The sequence below is a fragment of the Pseudochaenichthys georgianus genome, chromosome 19, assembly GCF_902827115.2.
Source record: "Pseudochaenichthys georgianus chromosome 19, fPseGeo1.2, whole genome shotgun sequence".
Lineage (NCBI taxonomy): Eukaryota > Metazoa > Chordata > Actinopteri > Perciformes > Channichthyidae > Pseudochaenichthys > Pseudochaenichthys georgianus.
Genome location: NC_047521.1, coordinates 19,274,021 through 19,292,642, shown reverse-complemented (window position 1 = coordinate 19,292,642; position 18,622 = coordinate 19,274,021). Strand labels below are relative to the sequence as shown.

Genomic DNA, 18,622 nt, shown 5'->3' with positions numbered 1-18,622 from the left:
AGGTTAAATCTCAATTTTAGATTGCAATGGTTATTTTACAACAGAAAGACACAAGAAGAAGACAATCAAGTGGTTTCTTAACTGTTTTGGCATTTCAATGCTGATGGAGCACTTCAAATACTACTGTGATTTAAAAGAAAAAATTTACTTTGCCGCAGGAGCTTTTTTCTACAGACAGAGAAGTGCCCTTCTCACTTTCTCACTTACCTAATTGATCTCAGGTCATCAGAGTCTCTGTTTGCCTTCTTCCTGACCTTCCCACTGAGTCCCACTGCCCTCTCATCTATCATCATCCTCTGCTCCTCTTTAACAATCGCCCTTCTTATCGTTTCTCCTCTACTCCTACTGATCATCCGTCTCTTCATTAAAAGTAGTTTTTCTCCTCTATTTTTTCTTCACTGCCCCCCCCCCCCCCCCCCTCACCCATGTGTCTGTATGAGAATACTCTGACCTTCTCTCACACACACATTTGCACACAATATGAAGGGAGCCAACAAGTGGGAGGAATTAATAGAAAGTGAGCAAGGAAGACGGATGTGAGAGGTGTTCAGGGGGCCCTTATTACGTTAACAATTGTACTGTGAGTCCATACACACAGTAATAAGGAGTCTTAACCCATACACACTCACAGACAATTGTTCTCTGGACCTTGACAATTAGTGTATTATCTTTGTGCTCCAAAGGTCTTTAAGTCTGAAAATGGCTAAAAGTAGTGTGCCCTTTTTTCTGCTTGATACTCTATTATATTGTGAACGAGCAGACGCAAGAGAGAGAGGGAGAAGTCTTCGAAAAGAGGAATAGTATGAGCTCGCAGACAGACAGAAGGGAAGACAAGGAAGGAAAGAAAGAAATAGAAAAAGCAGAAGAGAAGATACGGACCCATTAATCAGCATCACTAGAAAGGGCCTTGGGTTGTCTTCATATGCGTACACACACACACACACACACACACACACACACACACACACACACACACACACACACACACACACACACACACACACACACACACACACACACACACGTCCATGTCCCCTATTATTAAATGTCCTGTTGCGAGAGTGTCGGACTACAAAGTGCCTAATTGGCTAGTTGGCCAGTGAATCCATCATAGTGCCACATTTGGAGGGCCCTACAAGCTGTGGCAGAAGACCAGCTCTACTGTAAGGACAGTATGCATTGTACGTGCAACTTAAACTTTGGTGCAGGACAGTGTGCTGTTGCCAAATGGACTGTGTAATAATGCATCATGGGGGATATGGGAATAAGCTAATGTTTCTGCCATTAAATACAGTGTACGTTAGCGCTGATGACAGAACTATAGTTTCCTTTTTTTCTTTTTAAAGCCAAGTTGTTTCCTTAGACAGCTGGACGCTAAATGTTTTTTAATAAAATACTACTCAGCTATGTGTAAACAGTGCATTTTTGGGGGGGCTTTTTTTTTTTAAAGCTTTGGGTATAATTGTTTTCTCTCTGTTCATAAACAAAAGCACTTTCGAGAAGTGTCCAATGAGTGAGCTGGTGCTGATGGAGCTTTGGCAGCAAAACAGCATTTTCATAAGCGTATCAGCAGAGTAATAGGGAGAAGTTGTAATGTCAGCGCTGTGCACCTACAGCTGACTGCCTCACAGCGAGAGAAAGAGCCAGTTAATGTGAAGTATGAAAGAGGCATTTAATTAAAATCTAAATGTAATTGCACCTACCTGAGCTAACGATAAACTGCACATTTGGTGTGCCGGTAAATATTTTCAACGGCAGGAAAGTGTTTATTAAATAAACATACATTACAGATGCAGTAATTGATTGGCCATTTTTTCCATTTCAAATGTACACACCGATTTACTGCATGATGGGTTTTATGTTGCTAGAAAAGCTGGCATTGGCTGACTTTTGATACAGACACATAGACACATAGACGCATTCACAAACACATAGATGGGATACTAGTTAGACCCTGTTAGCAGCTTTATATATGAAAAAGAAATGTTGACAAATGAGCCAACTCTTCGAGACTATTAGGGAAAAGTGAGCGTTCTCTCCCTCCCTTCTGTCAGTAGGTAAAAGGCAAACAGGAACACGCAGCAGGGAGTTAATATCAGTAAAACATATTTTACTGTCTGTTTAAGCTTTTACCAGCCACTGTTCTACAGGATACTAGCACAATGTAAGCCCTTCACAGACAGCTATGACAGTCACTTGACCACATCATCTGTACACATATTATTGATCACTTTCTCGTCTATAAATCATACTGGTAATTCGGACAATGCATGGTAAAGAAAACATTTAAAACTGTTAGAATATGTTGCCTCCATAGTGGGTGGGTTGTACACTTTGGCAGGTGGCCATGGTATCGGCACTAAAATAAACTCTGTGATATGCGCTTATCAGAAAATGATGTGCTTAGAGCCCCTCGATGCACAATGGAGCTTACCGCCTCGTGTTCTCTATCTCCGTGTGTTTGCATGTGTGTGAGTGTGTATATCTGTGGTTGCCTCCGCTGCTCACAGTTTTCCTTGTCATTATATCAGAGCTCATTCTACTTTACATATATTGGCGTTCGGATAAACTGTTTTGTCAACTGTGAGCTCTTAACCTCGCAAATGACTTGCATCACTGTGTGCCCTGCCAACCTCAAAAGCCTGTTGTTGCCTCTCTGGTTGTCACTCTCCCACACGCACACCCACACACGCTTCTTTTTCTCTTTTCATCCCTCTTTTGTGATTCACTTAGCTTTCCCTCATGTTCCACCTCCTACTAGCTCTCTTCTTTAAAAGCCAAACATTCAATCACTTTCTCTCTCTTCATGAAAGTCAAATTAAGAAATTAGTGGTCCTCTTGCTAGCTTCTCTCTCTTTCCTGGACATGTTTCTAAGTGCTTTGGCTGCTGGTTTGTTGAGAATTGTTGACTTTTACTGTAAAACGTTGAATGAATGGATCCCCTCCGAACTAACATGCTTTAATGCATCAAATTTAATGCATTTCCCGGGTCTTGTTTGGCACAGATTCCTGTCTATTCATTCGACTTTTGGTAACACACTGAGCTGTCTGTCCTTGAACAACTGCCACAAGATCTATTAGAAGTGGTCCTCCTTTGACCTCTTGTTAATTCATTTTAATACAGTTTTTAATTATGCATATCTTAACCACTTTCCTCCATTTTGAACATGGTGGGAGAAGATGCAAAGTGGACCAATGACGAACAGTTTCCAATGTATTTTTTTAAGTAAACAGTTATTAAAAGGACAAATTGATGGACAGCCAGTGCCAGAGTGCAGCTAGATAACAAGCGAAATGGGCTCTGTAGTTTTTTTACATAAAAAAGCTTTTAGTAGCAGGAACAAATTAGTTGGTAAAACAAAACCTTCGGAAAAACGAACATGTTTTTTCTCCTGTGTATTCTGATTATACATCACGTAATAAAATCATATAACGCAAGCCAGATAAAATGGAATACGATGTTCAATGAATACAATGAATGTTGTCCGAAGTGACCAGAACAATAACGCATGTGTGTGTGTGTTTGTGTGTAGACCTCCACGGCAACAGTGAACATTGTGGTGACAGATGTTAATGACAACGACCCGCTGTTCGATTCTTCACTGCCGGTGAACCTCACTGTCATCGAGGAAAAAGATCACGCCTACGTTGGACAGGTCAAGGTAAGAAGACACACACACACACACACACACACACACACACACACACACACACACACACACACACACACACACACACACACACACACACACACACACACACACACACAGCCTCTCCTCCACCGGGGAGCGTGCATTTGTATGCTAATGTATTCATTATGCGCACATACTCACTGCTGTGTATTTATTTCTGAGCTGTTTTCTGTGCTTTTTATTACACTAATCCTTTGCTGTAATGATGGGGCATGAACAAAAAAGCCACATTGATGACAATTGATCTCACTGTATCAATAGATTAAACTTTTTTTTTTTTTGTAATGATTTTTTTCTTTTACATATAATTGTACGCAATACATGATTGTCACTAAAAGCCTTGTCTCTACATTACAATAAAATATAAAAAATAATTGATTAATTAATTTGAATACAAATTCAAGTTAGTAGCTATTATAGGCATAACAAGACAGAAATGTATAATTCTTTCTTTAATAGAAATGTTTCTTCTGCGCGTAAAGTGTCCAAACCGGGCTTGTCTGGATAAGCGCATTTTTAAAGCATAGTCATTGTCCAAGCCGGTTTCAACTGGATTATTTGTCACAGTTGCTCCGATCAGATCGGTCTCCTCCATTTTGTAGATTATTTACGATTTTTGAATCCACATAAACACATCGGCAAAATCCGGCTTACTTTGAGCATGTGTTTTAAACAGTTTAATCCCTTTGTGAATTGTTTCCGTCCTTTAATTTCTTCATACAGCGGGAATCCAAATGAATTAATCCTGAGTCCAATAACCATCAAAGTCACTCCAATAATGCTCCTTAATTACGCTTTCATCCTCCTTTAACAAAATACATCATTCATCCAGTTTGTGACAGGAGTTGTAGCATTTTGAGACTTTGAAACTTTAATTACCGCTGTTGCGCCCCCCCCCCCCCCCCGCAACTTCCAACAGGAGTCATTTGGGGGGGCTCTTGGGAAAAAAGGTTGGGAACCACTGGTGTAGAACATAACTCTATTTGTTATTGTGGCACAGATCACCATGTCTCACTCCTCCTGACATGAAGACCTGGAAACCTTTAGAGAAATGCACATTATTACTTTTAATTTTCTAGAACTCATCTACACTTCTTCATATTTCCCTTCAAAGCCTCTCCAATCCAATCCACTTTATTTATATAGCACAGTTTAAAAACAGAGGGTTTGCCAAAGTGCTTCACAATGAACATAACATTATAATAAAATATAATATTACACGAATAGATAAAAGGCACACAAAGGAAAAGATAAAAAGCACACATAAGAATAAATACAAGGCACATAAAGGCTATGGACAGACAGTAAAAGCATACAAATAGGTATGACATAGCTCAGACTGACTGGTAAGCGAGGGAAAAGAGGTGGGTCTTTAGGCGGGAATTAAAAGCTTCAAGAGTGGGCGACAATTTTACATGAGGGGGCAGGTCGTTCCAGAGCCTGGGGGCTACCGATGAGAACGCTCGGTCTCCCCTGGTCTTTTTCTTTGTTTTTGGGACTATCAGCCGCAGCTGATCAGCCAACCTCAAAGCCCTTGAGGGGGTGTACACCTGTAAGAGGTCAGAGATGTACTCTGGGGCCAGCCCATTAAGAGATTTAAAAACAAACAATAACATCTTAAAATGGACTCTAAAATGGACAGGAAGCCAGTAGAGGGAAGCCAGAACTGGTGTGATGTGGTCAAACTTGCGGGTTCCTGTAAGCAGCCGGGCCACAGCGTTTTGTACAAGCTGCAGGCGGGCCAGCGAAGTCTTATTTAGGCCGGCATAAAGTGCATTACAGTAATCTAAACGAGTTGAAACAAAGGCATGAATTACACGCTCAAAGTTTAAAAAGGATAAAACCGGTTTAATTTTGGACAGGAGCCTCAAGGGATGATACAGTAACTGGATTTAACCACAGAGTTTTATCTGTTTATCTAATTTACATGTAAAAGCACTGTCGATTTTGACACCCAGATTTGTGACCATGGGTTTTGCATACTGTTGCAGGGAACCCAGGTCAATGGAAGGGACATCACCATTTGGTCCAAACACAATGACCTCCGTTTTGCTCTCATTTATATTTAAAAAGTTTAGCGCCATCCAGGCCTTTATGTCATTAAGACAGTCAACCAGGGGCATCAGAGAGCTGGTGTTTTTTCTTAGGGGTAAATATAATTGGGAGTCATCCGCATAAAGGTGGTAGGAGACGCCATGTTTTCTAAAAATCAGTCCAAGGGGGAGAAGGTATAAGGAAAATAAAATAGGCCCCAAAATAGAACCTTGGGTTCAGCACAGATACAGACACACAGAGGCTCTAATTAAATCCTGCTCTTATAATCTCTTACAACAGGGACCATTTGATCACTAACATAACTCTGTAAACCTTTTGTAGCTTTGTAATTAGGACTGTATGTTATTATACTCTCAGAAAGGCGTGTGCATGAGTGTGTGTGCATACTGTATGTGTGGGTGGACAAGATAAAAGAAACCCAGAGAATATTGAGGATGATATATATTTAGGTTGAATATTTTAAATGTTTACTTTGTGAACATACTCCACTCCCTCGTTGCCAGCTTTAACATTTAAAAAAAGAACTGAATATAGTAAGATAACTTTTCTTTTTACATTTCTCTATAAAAATATTCAAAGATCATGTTCATTTAATTTAAGTTATCATGAGTTTTAAGCATGTGTTGATGTTTATCCTGATAATATCGTGAACTAACATTATTTTGGCCTGGATACTTGTGACATAAAATGTTATTAATTACAATTACATGATAGTATTTTATAAATGATATTATACATTATAAAATAACATCCTTTGTTTTGCCTTCTGAATATTGCAGAATAAACAAAAACTAAGTATGTGATGAATATACTATAATCTGGAAGAACACACTTCAGCACCTCTGTCTCCATTTACCCCGCAGACTCCTGGACTCGATCCAGGCTTAATAACTGACTCATGTTTTCCGCTGACAGAGTTCACGGGTAAATCTGACACTTTGATAGGCTATGATCTTTAAAGATGCTCCCTCCGGTTGGTTAATTCAGAGTCTTTGTACAGCGGTGTCAGGGGGTCTTTAATCAGTGTGACACTTCGCCGGGTTCTAAATGTTAATCATGCTTCTTTGGTGGAATCACAGGACTTCTCCTGTGATTAATAAATGGCCTTTGTACTGCCATGTCTAGGATTCTGAACAAATCTTACATTTTACAGGTTTAAGCTTAAAGCTCAATTCCTTTTTATATGTGAACAGTTCTACACTAATCCAAACTCATAAACCTTACCTTTCATGCAAAGCGTTCTAAACTTTACCTCTTGCTCTCCTTTGGACCTGTTCCAAATGCAACATCCAAAATCCCACCTTAATCTTTAGAGAGGGCACTGGAAAGTATTCCAATCCTGAACTTCGTCCCTCTCAAAGACCCTTGAATATTCTCCAAATCAAAACAGACGGCGTGACTCCTCGCCTCATTCCGGGTCCCCTACTTTTAGGTATTAAACAGATTTCCAGAAGAATTAATGGACCTGACCTTGCCCTGCTGATGCTGGTACGCTAGAGAGCGATGGAAAGAGGGGAAGAAGTGAGACACGCATGGCTGGCAGAGAGAAATGGGAGAAATACACTAGGGAGAGGTAATGGGGGAGAGCAAGAGAAGAGGGGACACTAGGGGAGTATGGCTGCATTCGTAATCTGACTTTCATGAGGTTAAGACAGGGTTTCTATTTTAAAGAGATGAAAAATGCGTTAGGAAACAGAAACAATGGGTGAATGCAGAGAGAGGTCATACGATCAAAGACACGATTATGGCAGGTCAAATATAATAAAGAAAGGTGAACACTTCATTTGCATGATATAGTGGCAGACAATATAAAAGCAAAAACTCAACATAAATAATTGTCTTTATGTTGACAATGCCAAACTTGGGCAAACAGTGGATGAATCCTAGCAGCTGCAGTATCCGATACAAAGCTTGATGCCTCCCAAAGTACCTCTTCATCCGTTCACAATTTGATTCCACGCCTGGCCTTTCAAATCTCCTGCTGCAGCTGGAATAAAAAATGGTGGCCAGTTGGTCCTTCATGGCACAATTGCCTGTTCCTACAGCACGATTGTTTACTCTCGACATGCACTCTGAGTGGCAATACGCTGCACAAAAATGGCTTTGTTATGTCGTATTTAATTTTTTTAAATGGTTCAAAATTGATTGAAGGGGGAAAGTAGGACGGTAGACTATAGAGCTCTCTTTTCACACTGTACATGCTCAACTTCATGATCAGAAATGTGCAGTTTTGTTTTACAGTAATTGTCTTTTTCTCCTTTCATGATCCTGTTTATCATGACGCTTACTTTCAAATCTAGTACAAATATAGTAAAAATACATGTACTGTTCATGTTTCGTTCGAAGTGTATATATGTGTTACTCTTGTGAAAACGCACCTCAAGTGACACTGCACCTACACTGTTGAAAGGAAGTTCGGGGTTTGAGAACAAATATTATCTGATGGGAAACAGAGTTGAAAAGAAGAAGATATAACAGGAACTCGAAGCAATCTCACCCAAATACACACTCGCACTAACACACAAGTGATTGATGGCTTGTCTGTATGCGTTACTTACAAAGACTCCCACACTGTTATAACACTGTCTCGGTGTCTTGGTACAGCAAAATAAATGTGCTCCGAGACAGATTTAAAAAAAGATCTCAGTAATTTAGCTTCAGTCGCAGGTACTTCTATCGCTGTATCCAGGTAGAGGTAGAGGTGAAATAGTGATGAAAAGAGAATATTAAAAAAAGGGGAAATTGGAGGTATGAGCACCTGAATACGAGAGGCAGAGATAAAGATCGTAGAGTTAGAGTATAGGCTCAAAGCTGTTATTTCTTTTTATAAGTGTGTGTAGAAAAGCAGCAGATGTAAGACCGAGACATTAAATCTATTTTGTCTCAATGTAATTATCCTGAGGGGAACTGAGAAAATTAGTAAGGGATAATAAAAAAGAGGATAGAAGAAGAAAGTCACATTCAGGATCTGCAGAAATCAATATGTTTTACATCAAGACGATTGATCTGGCATAGTATTTAAAGGATTTGATCCAGTCTCTAAAATGCAATGCTTTGACACGTTTACTCCTAACAGTTTGAAAGAAGGTTTAAATTAACTCTAAAATCTGCTTTTTTCCTTATTTACTTACAGTAAGACATTCCAGTTTTCTCTCATGGGGATATATCTTTTATGTCAAACGTACAAAAACTAATGTGAGGTTGGTGCATATTTGGCTGTGCTATTAAAGGGGACCTATCATGCAAAATGCACTTTTGTATGTCTGTTTTACATGAATATGTTTCCCCGGTGTGTCAGGGAACTCACCAAGTGTCAGAAAACACAACCCTCTCTCTGTTCCTCCATACCCAAATCTCTAAAAACGGGGCTGCAACGGATCTGATACAGACTGATCCAGAATTGAAATATCTCTGACGTCAGAAACGAGGAGCTCCGCCTATATGGGCCACCTATCAGGAGGAGACAGCCACGGCCTTTGCCGTTCGAAAGTGCTGGATACGATGTAGTACATATGCCAGGCCTGTAGGTGGCACTGTAGTCTGCCACAAAAGCAGCAAAGAAGACTTCTCAGATTCAGCCCTTGCTAAAAAAGTGCAAATAAAGCAAAATGAGGCATGGCTAAAATGCATGATCTGTTTGGTATTTTGAAAAAAAAACTTTGCAGACATGGTTTATATAGGTATGGACCTACAATATATTATTCAAATATATAGGTCCACTTTAAGTTATTTATTTTGACAGCTTGAAAATGTAAAGGTACAACAATATTTAGAAAAACAGGCTTATTCAGTTTATTACCCGGAGATTGATGAGAAATGTGGGACCAGTGTGTTATCTGTCCGTCAAGATTAAGGTTATTATCCACATGCCAGTTAGCTTAGCTTAGCATAAAGACTGGAAACGCGTAAACAACTATAAGTGCTTCCTCTAAAGACGACAACAAAAAAAGAAGTCCTGTTGCCAGGCTAGCTCAATGATGATACATTGTGATTCACTTAAAACCACACACATTACATTCTTTCTGTCTATTTCTCATTTTTCTCGCCCTCTTCTCCAAACTACAAAAGATGATCATTCAAAAGCTGGATGCTCCATTACATTTATATGACAGTATTACACACAGATATCGATGAATCACTGAATACAAATCACTCCAAAATAACTTAAAGTGGACCTATTATGCTATATTTTAAACATATGTTGTAGGGCCATACCTATAAAACATGTCTGTGAAGTTTTTTTTTCAAATACAAAACAGATCATGCATTTTAGCCATGCCTCATTTCGCTCTATTTGCTCTTTTCCAGCCCTGTTTTTGCAAGGGCTGATTCTGTGAGAAGTCTTTTGTGGCAGACTACAGCGCCACTTACAGGCCTGGCATATGTACTACAGCGTCTCCAGCACTTTCGAGCGGTTTCTCATTCCCCTGATAGGTGGAGAGTTGCCCATATAGGCGGAGCACCCCGTTTCTGACGTCAGAACAATTTCAAATCTGGATCAGTCTGTATCAGATCTGCTGCACCCCCGTTTTTTAGAGATTTGTGTATGGAGGAAAAGAGAGAGGGTTGTGTTTTCTGACACTCGGTGAGTTCCCTGACACACCGGGGACACATATTCATGTATAAAAGACGTACAAAAGTGCATTTTGCATGATAGGTCCTCTTTAAGTATTCGCTATAACAATCTGCATAACACTGGCGAGACAGAACCTCATTTGTATCTAAGCTTAATAGTCACTGTGAGAGATAAGATGAAAATGAAATGATGCAAAATTGGGGAAACGGCAAAAAGTGGGTCACAGCAACAGCAATAATTGGTACAGTACAGCAAATAAAGTGAAATATAAATATGAAGTGAGTAATGGGGGTTAGATCAACTTATTAAACTGACAATTTTGACACTGCTTCTAAAGTTACTATTTATACACTATGGACCGGGTGGATATTTCTTGACAGATATTGGACAGAAGAAGCAATCTTCAGAGTTTAAATAACTTTAACTTCCCTTCATGCGTCATCATCAGGCCAAAGGGAACATTTCTACACATTTTGGTTAATGATGAAATAACTACAACACCAATTCCTCTCGCTGTTCTTCATGTTAAGTACTAACTTTTTTTTATTACATGCGTCAACAAGTGTTAGACGCTTTTATCCAAAGCGACTTACATACTCAATACTGTGGGCAATCCCCACAGGACAAATTTGGGGTGAAGTGTCTCAGGGACACAACGACATGCTGACTGCAGTGGGGTTTGTACCTGACCCCCTGATCCGAACACCAATACACAACCCATTGCACCACACGTCTCCCTCCTAATTGACATGAATTTCAGAAGCAAGCTATAAATAAGCTACTGACGAATGTGGTTACCATTGTTTCCACTGGTATACTAAAACATGTCACACTGAAACATAATATTTAACATCACCAGGGGATTAACTTTATTCATAATACAGTCCTGATCATTTTATCATGACTGCTCCTTATGACTGATAACAAACCCGCACACATTTTTCTCCCTGCATAAGAACAAGTGTGAAGCAATTATTTTTTATACACTTTTATATTTTTCTTTTGGGGACTTTTAGAGTCAGAACGCAACGTAAGCAAACCTCAGCGACAAGCTGTTAATATTTCCTCTGCTCTGCTATCCTCATTTTAATGCCGCTAGAATGCTGATTAGACAGTGTGAACACTCAGGTAGGGTGAAAGGAACACCGGCTAGCAATTTGTCACTTCCTCAACACCTTATTTTATTAGTTGAAAGAGATGATGTGGAGACAGTGTCAGGGTTTATACTGGATACAGGAAGGTAGTCGGGTGAAAGACGTGCAACAAAGGGAATTATTCAAGTGAAAATTGAAACCTCATTAGGTTTGGAAAAGTTTAAAAATGTTCTTCTTGTGGAGGATAACTTTAATTGCTCTGGACTAATTGCAATAAGTGGAAAATAAGGAAAAAGAGAACTGACATAGGGAATATGTGAGAAAGAGAGTTATTTCTTTATCATCTCCCTCTCACAAAGACACACATATTCACTCACACACTTAGAAACATATTTGTCTTTATTCTAGAAGAAAAGCTATCGTAATGCTCTTAATGTTTCTCATTTGTGTAAAGCACTTTGAATTGCCTTGTTGAAAGGGGCTATATAAATAAACTTGCCTTTGAATACAGTATGTCAACCACAGTAATCGAGGTTAAGTGTTAATTATATACATTTATAGACACTTCACTTAATGTCATTTAACACTCAGCTAGCTTGATTTCAGAGGAAGGCCCTTTTTAATTAAAATAATGATTTGCTGGCATTTCAAACCAGATGAGTAAAACCTTTAGTCCTTTTGTCTTATTGGTTATGTTATTTCTGTATGTCTGTTTTCAGGCTACGGACCCAGATCTGGGGGCAAGCGGTCAGGTCAATTATCGGCTCGTCAACCACCAGAAGCTGTTTTCCATCAACGCCACCGGAGCGATCACAACCACGATGCCCCTGGACAGAGAGGTCAGCGAAAGGATAGATATGTTTAGATTACACATGACAAAGAAAGTGGCAAAGATAAAAGTACGGAATAAATTGTTCACTGTAGTCTTGATGTTTGACCGTGATTCTCCGTAATCTTCCAGGTTCAAAGTCACTACCTCCTGATCGTTGAAGCGCGGGATGGTGCAGTGAATCCTCGTAGATCCAGGTTAACACTGTCCATCACCGTCCTGGATGTAGATGACAACAGCCCCGTATTCACACAACAAACCTACAATGTCAGCGTGCCAGAGAACAGCCCCAAAGACACAGTCATATTACAGTTAAAGGTGAGTGAGTGTATCTATGGCAACTGATGTGGCGTGTTATACTGTAACTTTCAAAAAACTACTAATAACTAACTAATAATAGTTATGATGAAGAATGATGGTCCTTATAGAACTAAAACTAATTTAAGGGCTCCTTATACTTGGAAGTCCTACATTCAGGTACTGAGTCCAGTATTAAGGACTCATCACAATAGTCACATTTTGAGTTATTTATCCACATCTTCTATGAAATTACCAAATAGGTTTAGTTTGACTTTCTAGCCAGCGCTGGAGATGTCTAAAAAAAAACGTGGAACTTTAATTTGAAATCACATTGGAAACACAATAAGTTGCAGATGAATATAAAAAAAGCATTTTACCCGTCTCGCTTCATAGAAACATACTTATATAAATGAAAATAATATCCGTGCAACCAACTACAATACAGTCTCTCCCAGAGGCGTTTCAGACTTACCAGCCCAACACAGACCTAATAAAAGTATATTATGTTACTAACTCCAGGACATATTATGTACAGTAAATGCTTGCCCTTCTGGCAAATATAAAAAATGCAACTTGCCATAAATGTACAAGGTGATGATATTACTTTCTTTCCCATTCTCCGACTTTCTCTTTCTCTCTGTAGGCAATAGACGCTGACCTCGGCTCCAACCTCACATATAAAATCAGAGCTGAAGGCTCGGACCAGGAGATCGTTCGGCTGTTCCACATTGACCCGGTGACAGGGCAGCTGTCTGTTCTCAAAGTTCTTGACTTTGAGGCCCTGACTGAATCAGAACCCACGTACACTTTCACAGTAGAGGCCAGGGATGCAGAGGGAACCATGCCTCCAGGACTAGCCTCTGTTACTGTCAGGATCATGGTGAGTGTGTGGGTATGTTCATGCTGGGCTCACACCAGTGTCTTTGCATTCATTAGCACAAAATCTAGTACATTATTCTTCTGTGTGCACACTTTGAAATCCAAAACTTTAAAGTTACTTCAGTGAGCAGTATAGCTGCCAATTTCGGGCCCTTTCCTACTATCTTTGTTTACTTAGTTTTAGTATGGGACAAGTTTTTAAATCAAGCACGCCAGACACTGTGGGAAAATCATAAAACACTATCTGGGCCTCTCTAGTACTTTGGACACCTGCTGTGATAAACAAAACAAAAAGAGAGTACCCTCAGGTTGTCTATCCTGAGACTTTTCCATGTACTACTCTTATAAATTGATTTATTTTCATAATCCAAGGTTCCAGAATTTTAAAAGAGCTCATATGTTAATATTTACATAAGGTTAAAGGCTCAAGGGTTATATAACCTGGATATGGTGTTTTTACAGTAAACAGCTGTTGCTTTTTCCTTCCCTTGTGGAGCCAGATGTTCCAGAACCTGTAAATAATAATGTGGCTTTTATGAATCATTTTGTTGACTGCAGAGAGGTAGTGATAATGAGATTAAGTAAGTAGGAAAGCAGAAAGTGAAAGCAAACTTCCTAAAAAGCTCAGTTTGTACATCATGAGGATTAAACATGTAAAACATTTCAGACACCTACTGGAAAACAGAAACAGCTTGGTGTAATGTATGTTTATAATCCTAAACACTTACTTTGTCTGTGTTTATTTCTCTCCAGGACATGAATGACTTTTCTCCGGTATTCAGCCAGTCAATGTACCGAGGCCTGGTTGCCCCTAATGCCGTCAAGGGAACCATCGTAACCACGGTGATGGCCAATGACTCTGACCCTGCGGTGAGCATTTCCAGCTGCTGCTATTCGATTAAACTGCTTTTCACTGTCTGTTCCTCAAATTAAGTATCAGAATGATGCAAGATAATGATGCTTACCCTCCCTGTGTGAGTGTTTTGAATGTGTCTGGACTTCTTTTCCATAATTGTTGACCCTGTTGTAGCACTTAGCGATACCTCCACTCTTAACATCTTCATTAGTCAGTCTGCTTTATTTTGCTTGCTGTGAAATGAAGGTTACTTGACTTTAGAGTCCCATTATGAGCCATTAGATAGTCTGGTGCGGTTAACTCCGGTTGTAAAAAGGTCATAGCGGGGTCTAAGTGCACTATGAATATTGCTTATGAGTTTGCTAAGTCACGCAGCCTTTTGTTTAGATGTAGATCTAAAATGCAGCGGCTGTGTGAAAAATAGCTCTTGCCTTTATCGGGAACAACCAACTGGTACATTTGCAATTTTACAGTATAATAAATCCATGAATACAAATATATAAAAAAGACAGGAAACACCATACAGTAGTCTCTTGACTTTGAATTACTGCTCAAAAAGCACATATTACTTATATTTCCATTCCCTGTCTCTGTGTGGAATGTTCTACCCCGGCGATATTATGTCATAAGTCTCTTTAAAATGCCCATGTTCCTTATATTAATGTGCTTGCCGTTTTCCTACATCAGCAAAATCTGATACAGACTAGACTCTCTCGGGTCAAAAAGTTACATTTTACAGTCAAGGCTATGTGCTATAAAGGCTCCTGGTGCTCAAAAATGTACTAAAAAGCACCTTAACAGCTTTGGAAATATGTTTTATATGTGGATGTCAATGTCAATTATACCATTCTGACACACAATTTGCCTCTGAGGTACAAATCTTTGTAATCATTTGTTACAGTAAACTTTTGCTGTCTCATTACAAGCCGTTATTTAATGAAAGCTAAAGAAATAATGCTCACAGCTGAAATGCTTCTACTAAATCTTGCTCATAACAGCTAAAAACAACATAATGGCTATTTACCTTATTAATAATGAAAATATCTATATTGTTTTACCCTTTGTTTTGAAAGCAGTTTCTAGAGACGGTTGTTAAATGATACTGACACTGCAACACTGAATCTTTTAGTGGTCTTTTAATGGAAACTTGACCTTAGAAGCATTTCTGTTTACTGGCAACAGATTGTTGTGGCAACTGTCTGGTAAACATGACACCTTGGATGGTAACAGCTTCAGTGTGTAAAAGCTTAGTCATTGTTTAGCATATCAAATGCATGGCCTTAATCCTAATAAAGCATTAAAGTCATTATGACTAAGACATATTGAAAGATCCTCTCATCCTCTGAGAAACAAGAGGAAATCAATGTTTTAATTATTTTTAATAGAGGTCCAGCAAACAGTATAGATTCAATGGCAGCATGTGTTCAGGTTGTAGGATATGTTAGAGGATATGCCTTTCCAAATAATTGTGTTGGCCCGTAATGCAGTATTGTACAAAATAATGGAATATTTTCCTGTACATTTGAGTCAAAGGATAAGTAATCGGAGGTCAGTAAAGTGCCTCAATATGAATATCTTATATGTGGGAATATGTGTCTTCTGCTTTTACACAGACAAACTATTGGATATATCGGACCAACGTTTTTGCTTTAGATCTTTTACACTAACAGTCTATTTCCACACTGTGCTTTAACAGATTGTTACAATGCTGTATTGTGAGAATGGCAGTGTTCCAGGAAGCGTGCCGGAGATATCCATCATCCTAAGTGTACTTGTTCTCTTCACAGGGTACCCCGGCAGGTGTAGTACGCTATAAAGTGAACCAGGAGGCCTATCCATACTCTGCCAGTATATTTGATGTAGAGGAAAAGACAGGACGCGTGGTCACCAGAGTAAACCTCAACGAGGAGCCCAACCTCAAGTTCAGCGTGAGTTTGCACACAGTTTAATTTAGAGATCAACAGTAATCTATAATGTACACTGTGGGGTCACTTAATAAATATTGGTGCTTGTACACAAGATTATGCTTAGTTTTTGTTCGTTTTTTAACTTTGCTTTCTCTAGGCATTCTAGCAGCACAGTTTTATGGATACAATATCAATCCTTTGAAATTAAACAGTGAGAGAAGTAAAACAAAATCACTTTTTCATTTAACTGCAGATAATTCAAAAAGACGCACACTGTGACAAAGATTCCCGAGTATGCCTGCACTATACTGTATATGGACAAATATGCTAAACGTTATTCCAATATTACTAACACAAAATAAACAGATATTGTGTACTGATTTCTGCTTTTCTGTTGCTTTTATTTTGCTGATAAAACACCACAAATTGCTTGTTGAATGGAATTTATTTCCACCATTCTTTTATTAAAAACATTGGGCATTGAACTGAACACAAAAGGAACCAACACAATAAAAATGACGCATTTTAAAGTGATGTTTCCTAATGATACTCTCTTTCAACGAGATGAAATCAGATCAATCTCACTGGCACTTTCATATAAGAATGACAAACAGGAATGCGGCTCAGTTTCCTTCACATAACAGCCCTTTGTAATTTGTTTTGCACCGGGTACACATCAAAATGTTGTCCTTTTATAAATGTCATAAAATATGCACATCTGCAATGGAGGGAAACGGCAGTAAAAGATTCTCCCACTAGAAAGATATTAACTTCAATCAAACTGTAATGTATTCAATGTATTAAATATAAGCATGCTGCAGTGAGTCTACTGAGTATCACATTGTAAATACAGTATGCAGCATGGGGTCATTACAAATGAATTTGATCATTACTCTCAGGTTTTACTTTTGTGTACATACATGTAAGATTGTCTTTGTACAGAGCACTTTTATAAATCCCTATCCACTGTACAAAGTATTCCGCAGGGCCGGCCCTTGGCATAGGCAGTATAGGTGAATGCTAAGGGCATCAACCCATCGGGGGCGCCAAAAATTGAAATTAATTAATTAATTAAAAAGTTAGAAATTAAAAAAATATATTTTTTTAAATGTCATAACACCACCATTTCCCGGTTTTGGATCAACAAAGTACATCTTATTATCTTATACTAACATAACTACGCCTATATTGCGTACAGCACCCATAAACTATGGCGCACCCCCCCCACCCAAAATCAAGTTGAACCGCCCCAGCCCCAGTAAAAACCAGAGGTTTATGTGAAATAGTTATTTTTTGGAAATAATGGTTTTAGTGTGCAATTATATGTTTTAATTTTGTATTAGTGTTAATTTAAAATAAATCCAACTCCCAAAAAACGTATACAGCTTCTCTGTGCTTTTATTAACATTGGAATCTACTGTGTAAGCGGCCGCGGGGGGTGAGAGCTTCAGAGAGCTCTCTCCTGAAAGACTGAGCGGCTCTGATAACCTCAGCTCAATAGCCGCGTTCACACTGCGGTACTTTTCCCACAAAGGTTCATGCAAACTTAGTTCATGATCGCGTTCACACCAAAAAGAGCCGGTTCATGCGAACCTTTTTACCCCCTCGAAAGTCCCTGCTAGAGAGCAGGGACTTTCGAGCGGCTCTTTTTTGAGAAAAGAGCTATATTTCTGATTGGCTGGGCGGATTGCAAACCACGCCCCGTAAAACCCAAAAAGTTTTGTGAAGCCGCCATTTTATTATCCTCGCATTAGCATTATTAGCATTAGCCCAGCGCAGAAACGCAGAGAGACTAACTTATGGCAACACAAAATAAAACATGGGAGCGGTGGAGATGAGGAGGTGTTGGCGTTCTGGCGATTTACTCGGAAGGCTTCAGTAGAAGCTGCTGGGACTCCCAGCAGCTTCTACTGAAGCCAGTCCCCAACTCCGGGGTCTTCCGGCCGGGGACTTTGGGCAGCAGTATACGCCGTGAAGTGGTTTGCAGCCTGCCAGTAAACCCAAAGCAGAAGAAGAAGAAGTGACGTCAGCGGCTTCATTTGCCTAATCCACCCCCAGGGACTTTTTCTGGTGTGAACGCGATCTGTACTTAGTTCATGCGAACTAAAGAGTTCGCATGAACTAAGTTCGCATGAACCTTTGTGGGAAAAGTACCGCAGTGTGAACGCGGCTCATGAGGTAAAGGCACACCTTTATATGATCATTATAGTTATAAAAAAATAAGAGAATAGATGAAAAACAGGTATAAAATACTATATGACACTAAAAAAAAGTTGTTATTAATAAACAAGAATACAGTTTGAAAGGGGGGGCGCCAACTAAAATCTTGCCTAGGGCAGCAAATTGGTCAGGGCCGGCCCTGGTATTCCGCAATAGCTTATTAGCTTCAAAATGGCCTTTTCCCAACTGCTCTCCTCGATGGGGCTTTGGGCCA

At 39.4% G+C, this 18,622-nt stretch overlaps 1 protein-coding gene across 1 annotated transcript in view; it reads left to right on the top strand.

Annotated features, from left to right (window-relative positions):
- The window catches only part of LOC117464591 (protocadherin-15-like), a 228,118-nt gene that overhangs the window by 150,244 nt on the left and 59,252 nt on the right, over positions 1 to 18,622 (top strand). The window contains exons 20-25 of the mRNA XM_071206802.1: positions 3,534 to 3,662; positions 12,137 to 12,256; positions 12,379 to 12,564; positions 13,190 to 13,426; positions 14,179 to 14,295; positions 16,069 to 16,209. Coding sequence (XP_071062903.1) covers positions 3,534 to 3,662; positions 12,137 to 12,256; positions 12,379 to 12,564; positions 13,190 to 13,426; positions 14,179 to 14,295; positions 16,069 to 16,209 — 930 coding nt within the window. The remainder of the gene's footprint in view (positions 1 to 3,533; positions 3,663 to 12,136; positions 12,257 to 12,378; positions 12,565 to 13,189; positions 13,427 to 14,178; positions 14,296 to 16,068; positions 16,210 to 18,622) is intronic.